Genomic DNA, 13,221 nt, shown 5'->3' on the forward strand with positions numbered 1-13,221 from the left:
TGTGTGCATTTAGTTAGGTATTTTTAAAATGGAGAGGAAATGTTGAAATTTCATGATAGGTACATGGACATTCATCAGAGTATTCTCTCTACTTTTGCGTAAGTTTGAAAGTGTCTTTAATAGGTTAAAAAATAAAAAATAATAAGGAGGGGTCTAGATCTACTGAAATGGAGTGATCTCTAATACTGAGTATTAAGAAAACGGAAAGATACCAAATGCACTACGTGACCCTGGACAGAATTCAATAAGGAAGGAGAAAAGGTTCAAAAGGACATTTTCTAGGTATATGAAAAAACTCGAATGTAGACTGTAAGCTTTGTATTGATTTTAAATTTCTTGAACTTGGTAACTGCACTTAAGGTAATTACATAATTGAATATCCTTGTTCTTAGGAAATGTAGGTGGAAGTATTATTTATGTGTTCAAAAGCATGATGTGTGCAAACTGCTCTCAGATGTTCAGAAAATAAATGCTTTATTAGATATAGAATGATACAGTAAATGTGGCACAATGTTAAAAGTGGTGGATCTGGGTGTCTGGATGAGGTGGGATGGAGAGTATGTTGGAGTTCTCTGAATGGGGTTTGTATTATTTTTCCAACTGTCCTGTGAGTTTGAAATTATTTCAAAATATAAAGTTTAATGGAAAAAAGGTACAAAGAAAAGATAAGTTGTACAGTTATGGAGAGATACAATAAATTAAAAAAAGAGGCTACAGTATACATTCATATATGTATACCAAATGCATAGAAATAACTGTAGAAAGAAACACACCGAAAGGTTAATATAGTTATCTTAGTGAAATGAGAGGTCGCTTTTACTTTCTTCTTTGTACTGTTCCGTATAATCTGATTCTATTTTACAATGAACGTACAACATTTTCATAATTGGAGAAAAAAGAATAAAGTAATTTTCAAGGTAGAAAAAGAAAACCTGATGCTGGTTTTGAAGTGACGAACCCAAGAGGAGTTACCCAAGATATGGAGATGCAACAGCTTCCCAGGACATGAATAATCTCACTGGGGGCAGTATGTAGAGAGATCTGGTGCCAAAAGTCTGTTTTCTACATTTCAGGAGTTCTCTGGGATGATAAAGTCTAGGCTAATAAACCACCCCCAGCTTGCTGACTCCCCTTTCAAAATTCCACTCTCACTTGGCTGAGCAACCTAGAATAATCACTAATAAGAACAGCATGCAATTACATATCAGTTCCCACGTAAAGGCACAGGCTCTAAGTACTTTACATACATTAAAACTCATTTAATCTTCCTGGGTCAGTATAATAGGTGCCATTTGGCTGATGAAGAAAATGAAGCACAGAAGAGGTTAATTAAATTGCCCGAACTCTTACAAGCAGCAGGAGGCAGAGCTGGGGTTTGAACCAAGGAAGTCCGGGTCCAGCACCTGCGTCCTTCACCACTCTGCTATACCTCACAAGGCTGCACTGAATACACCACTGAGCATGTGTCATACTTGACCATCACCAGGCCGACCTAAAGCTGTAAGCCAAACCCTAAGGACAGGCAAGGAGGATCTGGCATTGTCACAGCAATAGCCAACATTTATGGGATGCTTCCTCTGTGCCAGACACTGTTTGAGCTTTAGACGTACTGTATCATTTAAACCCTATCTCCTATGAGGTGTTCTCATCTCCACTGCACAGATAGATAAGGAGACTGGGGTTCACAGAGTGATCTAACTTGTTTACAGTCAGATAGTCTGGTAAGAGCAGAGCTGGGACTAGAACCCAGGCAGTTCGGGTCCAGAGATACTATTAACCTCTCCGGCCTGTAGTGGAGGAGGCAGGCCACAGGGTGTGGGTGCAGGAAACGGGCTAACCCTCACCTCGTCCGCGGGACTTGGCTCCTGGCTTCACAATCCAGATGTTGCGATCCCCTTCCATGTCAATCTGGGGCACCACGGCACGCAGCCGCTGCAGGGTGTCCTCACAGCGCTGGACTTGAGTGTCCACGTGCTTGAGTTCTGCCCCCTTGCTGTGGGAAGATGATGGGACTTGGGCAGGACTGGGTCTGGGGGCAGATAGGTGGACAGAATAAAAGGAGACACAAGCCCACCAGCCCCCCTGGCAGTGGTCCAACCAGCCTTAGTCATGCCCTCCTCCTAGAGACAGATAGGTTCCCTCTCCCAAACCCCCGTTCCAGACCTGAAGCTGACCCCCAAACCCTAGCCTGCCCAGGATTCCACCCCTGACTGTTCAAATGGGAGAGCACGGGAAAATTCCACTTAATACATCCCACTCCCATTGTGCTGGTTTAAAAGGATGTATGTCCCCTAGAAAAGCCATGTTTTAATCAAAATCCCATTTCATAAAGGTAGAATAATCCCTATTCAATACTGTATGTTTGAAACTGTAATCAGATCATCTCCCTGGATGATGTGATTTAGTCAAGAGTGGTTGTTAAACTGGATTAGGTGATGACATGTCTCCACCCATTTGGGTGGGTCTTGATTGGTTTATTGGAGTCCTACAAAAGAGGAAATGTTTTGGAGAACGGGAGATTCAGAAAGAGCAGAGAAGAACGACATAGCCATGAAAAGCAGAGAGTCCACAAGCCGGTGACCTTTGGAGATGAAGAAGGAAAACGCCTCCCAGGGAGCTTCCAGGGAGCCAGGAGAGAAAAGCTAGCAGATGATGCCTTGCTCGCCATGTGCCTTCCAGCCAAGAGAGAAACTCTGACTGTGTTCACCATGTGCCTTCTCACTTGAGAGAGAGACCCTGAACTTCATCAGCTTTCTTGAACCAAGGTACCTTGAACCAAGGTATCTTTCCCTTTCTAAATGTCCTTAGATTGCACATTTCTATAGACTTGTTTAAATTGGGACATTTTCTCAGCCTTAGAACTGTAAACTACCAACTTATTAAATTCCCCTTTTTAAAAGCCTTTCCATTTCTAGTATATTGCGTTCCAGCAGCTAGCAAACTAGAACACCCATTCTAACACTCCACTCCCTTCCTATTAGATTAAAACTGCCTTTGCAGTTCCTGTTAATGGGGTACCACTACGATGCCAGGCCTTGTACCAAGGGCTTTACATCTAGAGTCGCTAATCCTCTCGATGGCCCTGCTGGGGACGTATTAGTAGCCCCATTTTAGAGACGTGCGAACAGCAACTTGGAAAGCTGAGAACTGGCTAAGGCCACACATTGGGTTAAGCGGCTAAGATTGCGATTTGCTTCTAGCTGATTCTTCCACCCTCAGGTCCCTCCTAGTCTGGACCTCAAACTGATCGACAAGGGGGTTCCTTCCAAGTCTCCTTCCTTTTGAGCACCTCTCTATCATACATCTCCTTGTGCTATTTCTCTTCCCATCATGTATTGCCAACTGATACATGTGCTTATCTTTACTGTCTGTCCCCTCTCACTGGACTGTCTACTTCCTAAGAGCAGAGATATTTTGTGGCTGTGGTTCTCTGTTGTATTCCCTGTACCTAGAGCTTATTAGGCGCTCCCTAGGTGACTGTTTAGTGAACGAATGGTTGAGTAAATCAGAACTTCTGCAGGAGCTCGTCTCAGCAACTGGGCTGTACACATAGAGGCTCATGGACAAAGAGGCATTTGTTCCCTACAGGACACAAAATGTCCTGAGTGAAACCAAGTCACATAATACTCCACAGGGCTGCCTCTTCCAAATTCTCCCATTTCTTTTCTAAGGGCTGAATAAGAAGGAAGCCTCCACTACATGCTAATCTTTCCTTAACCTCTTAGCCTCCTGAATGGTCTCCAGCCAAGGAGAATTTCTGATCTCTCTTTTTAGTGTGGAGGCAGCAGCCATTGGGGTGGTATCAGGAACAGGGTCAGCCAGATAGTGGGGTTTGGCAAGACCTCCCGGGGACATTCACACTTAAGTCTTGACCCTTTTATTTCCAGGAGATTTGCTGGAAACTTTTCCAAGGTCCATGGCATAACAGTGGCTCCTCACTGAATCTGTGACGTGGCCCAGGAAAATGTCAAATGAGGGCAGCAGGGGGGCATGTGTAATTTGAAAAAGAGCATTCAATATCAAATATGATTGTATATTTAGCAAAAAGAAGAAAAAACACCAGCATTTTTATGAAAAATCAAGTTTGACAAAATGATGGCTGGTGCGGCATAGATTTTAAAAGTTTTATATATACATATATATATATATACACACATATACACACAATATATAATATATATTACTGAGAACCACGATAGTAAATACTGAATGAATTAACTAATGCTATTTTCTTAATTATTTATACTGAACAGCCCAATATGGTATGTATGTTATTTGATGCAACATTTTAAATAATCCCTCCTTTGAGAGGGAGAGAGGTTCCTACAGCCCTGGAGAGCTTGACCCCAAATCTAGGAATAAAAAGGACTCATTCTTTACACCTGATAAATTATGTACATCTGGATAATTCCTAGTTTAAGAGGAGTGACTTTCAGTTTTCTGGTAGCTAAGGAGAGAGAGTCAGGTCACCTAGATTTTCTTTTCCGACATTTAGAAAACATATAAATAAATCAGTGATGTGGGTTTGCACAGTGTCATTTATTCAAATTTCATGTATTGGTTCTTCAACCCCCTACTGGGTAATCAGATCTATCTATTCCTTTTTTTTTTTAATGCAATTTTATTGAGATAAATTCACACACTATACTATCCATTCCTTTTACTACCACCACTCCAGCTGGGATCCTTAGCACTCCCACCTGGCTTACCACCTCCCACCCAGACGGTAGGGAATATGCTTGCTTTCTGGAACCTGGCACAATGCTTAGCACCTAGGAGGTGCTCAGTAAATGCTTGCTGATTCTTCTCCCTGCCTGCCTCCAATCCCATGTGCTCACCTCTACTGAATTTAATCTCCCCAAAACAGCACCAGTCTTCTCTTGATACTTCCCTTCCCCCGTTCAAGAACCTCTTCCCAAAATGTGTCCTGAAAACATACCCCTCAGATGTTCCGATAGAAGGAGGGGTAGTCTGGGGTTACAAAAGCACAGGGTATCTCTATTGGAGGTTTACATCACCTATTACATATTAACTGTTCTGAAAATTCCTGCATGACGCAAATTAATTAATTTTGTTTAACCCAGTGCTTTCAAAACTTGATTGACCATAAAAGCCCTTTGTACATAAAATCCACTTATATCTTATAGAACTAGCACCCGGTGCAATGCACTTTGGGAAACACTGACCTTCAGGATAAAATCTAAGTAACTTAATAGACAGCTATTTCGTGAATGAATACTACTGAGAACATAATATGAATTATTCTGTCTGATCCCACCTTTGAGGCAGACATCATTTTTAAATCTACTATGAATCTGAGAAAAGTAAATCTCAAAAAGATAAGTGATGTTTCCAAGGTCACAGAGCTTGGAAGTCACAAAATCAGGACTTGAACTCAGGTCTGTCTGACAGCATAAGCCACGATCTCGAGGACTGTGCTATGCCAGGAACCAGGAGGAGTGGTCTGCACTCTGTCACAAGGGCGGTGGGAACCCCTGAGGGTTCCTGAACAGGAGCAGTAGAGTGAACACAAGGGGAGGCTCGGGGAGGAGGTGGGGGCTGCACTGGACAGAGGGAGGTGGAAACCCTCTGAGGGCAAGAGGCACCTAGCCATTGCCCTGGCTGCAGGGATACTCACTGGACCACTTGGTAGTAGCGCTGGAGGAAGAGGGACCAGCCCTGAGGACCGAGGTAGAGTGGGGCCTCCAGGTCCTTGTCAATGTCCAGATGGGCCAGACTGCTCAGGTGCTCCTCACATGCACACAGAGCCTCATCCACAAACTCTGCGGACACCGTCACCGGTTTCTTCTCCTGCTTCTCTTGCTGCTTGTCTCCTACAGAGATCGGAAGGGGCCTGTCAGTATCCCCCATGCAAGGCAAGACTCCATGCCATGGCCCCCAGTGCCCCAGGCCTGCCACTTACATGAGGCCTTGTCCTAAATGTACCTCTAATGCATGCTGTCATGCCCTGGGACCTGTCACTCAACCGAGGCCTCTCTCTTATATGCACTTGAGACCCTAGCGATTGCGCTGGGCCCCCAGAGCCCCAATCTGTCACTTGCCTGAGGCTCTACCCTATATGTCCCCAACGCATCTTGAGACACCTGTGGCCTCAGCACACATCTGCAGCCCCTCTGCCCCTGGGACCTCGGACACACTTGAAGCCCTGCCTAAAATGCACCTAGGAGTCTCAGTCTAGGTGAAACTCATATGTACATGAATCCCCCCACCCCAAATGTCAGATGGCTTCCACCCCAAATGTCAGATGGCTTCTTAAGTCTTTACCCAGTCATCCTGAAATCCTGAAATACAAACCAGAAATCTGGACCCACCCCCAGAATCCTGATATACATCTACAATCCTAAAGCCACTGAAGCTATAACCTACACATGAAACACTACAGCACCCAAGGCCATGACACATACCTGGACCTCTGACATGCCTTACAAATACCGACACACACCTGAAAGTGATATACTAGAAACTAACATCTCAGAGGACCTGTTGCACATGTGAAAAGCTGCCATGCTCCTAAAATCCTGATGCACCATTGAGGCCCTCAACCCCTGAAGCCTGACCCACACCTGATCCCAACACCAGGGACGCTCAGGTACTGGGTCTGTGGTCATACTTGGGCCTATGGTATGTGACCGTGATCCTGGCACAAAAGAGCCCATCTTGTACCTGACACATACACAACACTCAGAAGAGAACAAGGGGGACTCAGCCTTCTGGAGGAAGGGGATTTTCATCCTTCCAGCAGAGCTGTCCCTTACTTCCCTGAATCCCCGGCTAATGCACCCTTGGGTCACATTACTGGGGGCTTTGATGTAGATGCCAAGTCCGAAGAGGGAAAGGGCAAGTGGTGGGTTGGGCCAACATGCAATGAGGCATCTTTTCTTCTACTCCCAGCTGTTCCTTGTGTTCAGGCACAATGGGTCCTCAGGCCATGCGTAAGCTATGCAACTTCCTCCTCCTCAGAGAACCAAGCTCCCCACAGGGAGGGATGGACCACACCTTCTTATTCTGTCCTCTCTAGCCTGGGCCAAGGGGGAGGCCTGGATGAGGCAGTGGATTAATTACCAAATGAATAAGAAGAAAGGGTGGGTAGAAAAGAAGAATGGATAAATGGAGGATAGGTGGGGGAATGGATGAGTGGGATAGACTGGAGGATATATAGGTGGTGGATAGGAGGATGGAAAAGTAGGTGGATACATGGGCAGCCAGAACTGTGGAAGGATAGATAGAAAGGGAAGTGGATAAATGCATGCGGAGCTGATATAAGGTAGGTGAATGCGTAGACCAGATGAACGGATGGATGGATGGATGGATGGATGGATGGATAGGTGGGTAGGTAGATGTATGGATGGGTTGGTGAGAGGAGGCAGTGGATAGACAGATGGTGGATGGATTGGATAGTATAGTAGATGTGTGGATGAACGGGTAGGTGAGTGGGAGGATAAATGTGGGGTGGGGGTGAGGTGGAAGGATTCACTGTACTTACCCAGGGCCTCTTCTTCTGTCTGGATAGAGTATGTCTTCCACCTGGACTTCACCACCAGCTTGAGAACGTTGCGGGCGGCTGTCAGCCAGAAGTCCTCTGCTTCCGGGGCAGGGGATACCCTGCTCAGCCCCTAGACTTGAGGCCTGTTCTGGTTCCGGAACCTGATCATGACCTGCCCATTTTGGATCCGGAACCTGACTCTACCTTTGCTGACTGTGGGACCTGGTTCCTATATTTCAGTTGTCAAACCAGACCCAGAATCTGATCTGACACGGCTTGTCTTCTGCCTACAGAAGGACCTACCCTCTAATTTCTCTCTTCTGTCCTTGATCCATTTTTGATACTTATTCTAACCTGAGAACCAAATCTTGGCCCAAAACCAATTTCAGATTTGATTCTAATTTAAACCTAAACTGGATGGAGATTCTGACCTGAATTTAGAACATATTCTGGTCTTGGAGCCTAGTCTGCTTTAGAGCCCCAGAGTCTAAAGCCTTTTTAGATTTGGAAACAGATGTAGGCAATGGACCTTGATAGAGGTCTGGAACTTATTCCGTATTCCAAACTCAACCAACTGACCAACTTTTGGCACCTGCTCTAGAACCCATCTCCCTAAGCTTTTCTGGAGGTTTGGGTTGACCAAGCTAGGGAGAGAGAAGGATAGGGGTGGAGAAGGAAATCTGTTGAGGTAGATGAGGGCATGAGAAATTGAGGCAGTTCTCCTCAAACTGGAGCCAGGGCTTTAGCTCCGGTCCTACAGCCTGAGGGCTCCAGGCAGGGGACTCGGGGGGAGCTCCTTACCTATGAAAGCTCGTTTGTCATCCTCAGCCCCCAGACGGTAGCAACGCGGGAAGAAGGAATCTGCATCAGCCTCATCAAACCAGGGCAAATTCCGGAGATTGATACATAGACCCACCTATGGAGTTAGCTGTTGAGGGACAGGGTGGGACTTGCCCAGAAAGCCTCTAAGGGACTCCCAACACTCAGCACCTGCCCAGACAGTTCAGGGAGGTCCTGCCTGGAAATGCACAAAGCCTCTGCCCACTTGCTAGGCCTGCCTTGCTCATTCCCATCTCCATATGTTTGCCCACAGAGTTCTCTCTGCCAAGAAGGCCCCACATCCTTCCCATCTACCCTGTCACATTCTTAAAAATCTACCTCCACTAGGAATCCTTCCCAGACCACACCAGTAATATTCTAGCTGGTCCCAGTGATAACCCCTCCCACAATCCTAGACAAGTTTTATCCATTTAAAGATGAGGAAACTGAGGTTTACAGAGGTGAAGTCACTTGCTAATAAACTCAGGTAAGAAGAGAAGATCCATCAGCCGGAAATTCTCTGCTTAGACTCAGAGTCATGGCTGTTTGTCCTGGCTCCAGCTCCCCTTTGAATCCTGCCGCCTATTTTATCTATATGTGCCAGGGGTCGGATTTGAACCCAGGCCAGTCCAACTCCAGATTCCACTGCACCACCTATCTCCACTTCTCCTGAGAACCCTCTCCTACTGTCGAGAAGAGCAAGGAGTAGGGCTAGTGGCTCAGGGGTGGGGGGTTAGAAGCTGCCTCAGCCGCTCCCCTGGAAAGCCTACCTTTGTGGTAAAGGAGCCAGCCCGGGCATAGTGGTTTATCATTTGGTCCTTGGACAGGAAGCGACAGTCCATCACGTCCCGCCGTGTGGTCCAGATGAAGTAGGGGGTCTCATTCCGCACCATGCGGGACTGGTGGGAGGTGGAGGAGACAGGGAAGGTCGGTGTGGGCAGCACAGAGCCTGAAGGGACTTCTCCCCCACCTCCCCACCCCACTGAGCTGGGGAGGTGAACGGGAAGGAGGCGAGGCTTCCATGGTGGCCTCCACGTGGCCTAGAAGCCACTCTCCATCTTCAGGTCAGGTCCTGTAGGAAACCATCTCTTCTTCCAGGGCACACACCTGGTGAGCAGAGGGCAAGCCATGCCTCTAAGCCCTGACCAAGCTGAACAACTGTACCCTGTGTCCTGTTCTGGCCTACAGCCATCAGTGCCATGCCCAAGGTCACAGGGCTGCTCAATGTCAGGACAGTGACTCCAAGCTGATGGCCACACAGCATGTGCCAAAAGGTCCTCCCACAGACCAATAACACTACGTGCCAGGCACTGTTCTAAGCTCTTGCCATGTCTTAACTCATTTAATCCTCACCACAATCCTCAACGTAGGTGCTATTTTATCCCCATCTCACAACGAGGGAACTGAGGCATAGTGGGGGCAAGTGACTTGCCCAAGATCTTACAAGCTATTACTAGGCTGAACAACATGAAATTGCCAGTATCCAACCTTTCATGACATATAAAAATGGCAATTCATAGGGTCTGACTTAATATGTGATGGTGCCAATATATCCCCATAATCTCATATCAGTCCCTTTTCAGAGCTTTTTCAGCTTTTTCCAGGCTTCACTTGTCAAGGAGAGGAAGGAGATGAACTATGAGGGGTTTTTATTTGGAAGGGGAAATCACCACACAGGAAGGCAGTACCCAGCTTCTGATACCACCTAGCAGAGTTTCAAATCCCCACCAGCCTTGGCTGAGCCCTGTTGCGTCCCTCACCAACCGCTCTGCTGGCCCATCCAGACTTTAGAGAAGCAATCAGCTTTTCCTACAGCTGGGGAAACTGAGGCCCAGGGAAGGAAAAAGACCTGTCTGAGTTCACCCAGCTGGATTCCAGAGCATTCCCCCAAGCCAGACACCCCTTTCCAGCTCCCCCGCTCCCTCTTGGCCCCCAGGCCCCTCACCATCAGAGCATGTGTCCCATCCAGGTCACCGAATTCCAATAAGCCATCAAAGTCAAGCAGCTGTGGCGGCCGAAACTCCTCTTCCTCATCTTCATTCTCTGTGGATGCAGAACCCAGGTTCGAGAAAGCCCCTATCATTGCCCCATAAACCCACACCAAGGCGTCCACCCTGGACCAGCTGGGGCTGCAGGAAGGCACTCGGGAAGGGCAGCCTGCGAAAAGGGAGGGAGCTGCTCACCATCCTCGGTGGTGTCGCTGTCGCCCACCACAGAGCTCTCCAAATCCTTCTGTGGGGGTGGCAGGGTGGTACCCAGGTGATGGACTGTCTTCTTCTCCACCCAGCCCCTCCGTCGCAAGAGGCACCGGATCACCGGGTAGCGGCCTTGGATCATAAAGACCTTCTTCTGCTATAAGGTGAAAGATGGATACTTGTTCAGGAAAAGACGCCTAAGTGCCAGGCACAGGGGACAGAGCGATAGAGCGGTGAATCAGGCAGTCACGGTCTCTGCCCTCAGGAAATCTCTAGATGCCAGTAGGGGAGACAGATTATAAACAAGGAGAGAAATAGATATGCATAGTAATGATGATTATGGTAACAGGCAACACTTACTGAGCATCTGCTATGTGCTAAGCACTTATATGTATTACTAACAATAATATGCATTTTTAATTGATATTCTTCCTCCTATTTTACTGAAAAGGAGGCAGCCAGAGGTAGAGTAGTTTGCCCAAAGCTACTCAGTAATTAAGTGAAAGGGCAGGGATTTAAATCCAGGCAATGTGGCTCTAGAAACTGGATACTTAATGGGAATACAGAAAAACTACTTAGAAATATATGATCAGAGAGGGCTGAGAAGGAGCCATAAAATGTGCAGAGCTGGGCACCATGGAAAGAACAGCATGTGCAGTGGCTGTGAGACTGGAAAGAGGTCAGAAGGAAACGAGACCAGGTGAGTGAAATACGGATTATGAGGTGGACAGCTCATCAGGAGGTAGGCAGTGGCCAGCCTGTGGAGGGCCTTGTAGCCCTTGGAATGGACAAAAGATTTTATACCAAGAGTTGTATGAAGACATAAAATTTTAAGAGAGGGAACGAGATGCTTGGAGGCCTTATAAATTTGTTTAAAAGTTGCTACTCTATAGAGAAAAGATGGAGGGGACAGACATGGAAGCAGGAAGACGAGTCAGAAGGCTCTTGTGATTTGTGCAGTAGAGAAATCATAACAGCTAGAATGAGGATGGTTACAGTAGAAATGGGAGGTGATGGAGTCGAGGTTTGCTTTGAAGGGATTAAGTGTGTGGGGTGAGGGAATGGAAAGATCAGATTTCTGGCTTGAGTGGCCAGGAGATGGGAAAGAACAGAGCCTGGGAAGGAGGACAGGCTTGGGCAGAAAAATCAAGAGTATGGTTTGGGAAATGAGTTTGAAATACCTGTAAGTCCTCCAGGTGGAGCTGGATCTATGGAGTGTGGAGTTCGGAGCAGAGGATGGGTTGGAAAGGACATGGAAGGGGAGTCAGCATACTGGACTCAGAGTCAAGGGGATAGATGAATTTGTGTAGGGAAAGGGTGCCAGGAGAGAGCCAGGGAAACACTTAATATCCTGAGGAACCTAAAGAAAATTGAAAAGCAGCAGCCAGGGAGGAAGAAAAGAACACCAGGCCTAGAGTGTATAATGATAGTGACTAAATGTACAAATTTAAAAAAGGTTTTTGCATGAGGAAGAACAAAAGAATGTCATTACTGCAGTGTGCTGAAAATAAATGGTACTTAATATTTTAAAATTTCAACTAATGTGTGAGACTAAAGCAAAAAATGTTTATTTGGTACAAATCTATACTTTGACTAGTGCATCTCCTAATATAACTTATGTAGATAGTTGATTGAACACCTTAAGTACATGGAACTTTGTATAGGACATGAGATTTTGCTGGTTTGTCCAGGTGATGCCCTGATGAATCCCAGAGTGATTTGATCAGTGAGTGGAAAAGTATTTGCAAAGTCCCCTTCGGGAAATGTTGAGAACGGGGGAAAACTCAACTTCCCCAAGTTGAATTCTTGATATTCTCACAAGCAGTGTGGACAACCAAAACTATAGGCTGAGCCCCCAGTCTTGGGGTTTGTTCATATGAAACTTAACCCCACAGGGGATAGGTCAAGCCTACTTAAAATTAAGCCTAAGAGTCACCCCCAAGAGAACCTCTTTTGTTGCTCAGATGTGGCCTCTCTCTCCAGCCAACACAGCAAGCAGACTCACCACCCTTCCCCTGTCTACGTGGGACATGACTACCAGGGGTGTGGACCTTCCTGGCAGCGTGGGACAGAAATCCCAGAATGAGCTGAGATTCAGCATCAAGGGATTGAAAAAAACTCTAGAATGAGCTGAGACCCAGCATCAAGGGATTGAGAAAACCTTCTCGACCAAAAGGGGGAAGAATGAAATGAGACAAAGTGTCAATGGCTGAGAGATTCCAAACAGAGTCAAAAGGTTATCCTGGAAGTTATTCTTATGCATTAAGTAGATATCACCTTGTTATCCAAGATGTAATGGAGAGGCTGGAAGGAACTGCCTGAAAATGTGGAGCTGTATTCCAGTAGCCATGTTTCTTGATGATGATTGTATAATGATATAGCTCCACAATGTGACTGTGTGATTGTGAAAACCTTGTGTCTGATGCTCCTTTTATCTACCTTGTCAACAGATAAGAGGAACATACAGAATAAAAATAAATAATAGGGGGAACAAATGTTAAAATAGATTTAGTTTGAAATACTAGTGATCAATGAAAGGGATCAGTAAGGGATATGGCCTGTAAAAATTTTTTTTTTCTGTTGTCTTTTTATTTCTTTTTCTGAATTGATGCTAATGTTCTGAGAAACGATCATGATGATGAATATGCAACTATGTGATGATATTGTTGATTGCTGAGTGTATGTGTTGAGAATGTTTGTTTC

At 46.1% G+C, this 13,221-nt stretch overlaps 1 protein-coding gene across 11 annotated transcripts in view; it reads right to left on the reverse strand.

Annotated features, from left to right (window-relative positions):
* TTLL3 (tubulin tyrosine ligase like 3) overlaps positions 1 to 13,221 on the reverse strand; it is a 31,626-nt gene that overhangs the window by 15,599 nt on the left and 2,806 nt on the right. For 7 of the 11 annotated variants that reach the window (XR_013157788.1, XR_013157786.1, XM_077116611.1 and 4 more), the window contains exons 3-9: positions 10,507 to 10,675; positions 10,269 to 10,366; positions 9,094 to 9,222; positions 8,306 to 8,420; positions 7,505 to 7,603; positions 5,639 to 5,834; positions 1,845 to 1,993 (exon numbers count right to left, since the gene is read on the reverse strand). Coding sequence is in view for 8 of the 11 variants with exons in the window: in XM_077116611.1 (XP_076972726.1) it covers positions 1,845 to 1,993; positions 5,639 to 5,834; positions 7,505 to 7,603; positions 8,306 to 8,420; positions 9,094 to 9,222; positions 10,269 to 10,366; positions 10,507 to 10,675 (955 nt within the window). In the remaining 3 variants the exon portion in view is untranslated. The remainder of the gene's footprint in view (positions 1 to 1,844; positions 1,994 to 5,638; positions 5,835 to 7,504; positions 7,604 to 8,305; positions 8,421 to 9,093; positions 9,223 to 10,268; positions 10,367 to 10,506; positions 10,676 to 13,221) is intronic. The other 4 variants (XR_013157787.1, XM_077116608.1, XM_077116604.1 and 1 more) reach the window with 1 other exon arrangement.

This window comes from Tamandua tetradactyla, chromosome 9, assembly GCF_023851605.1.
Source record: "Tamandua tetradactyla isolate mTamTet1 chromosome 9, mTamTet1.pri, whole genome shotgun sequence".
Classification (NCBI taxonomy): domain Eukaryota; kingdom Metazoa; phylum Chordata; class Mammalia; order Pilosa; family Myrmecophagidae; genus Tamandua; species Tamandua tetradactyla.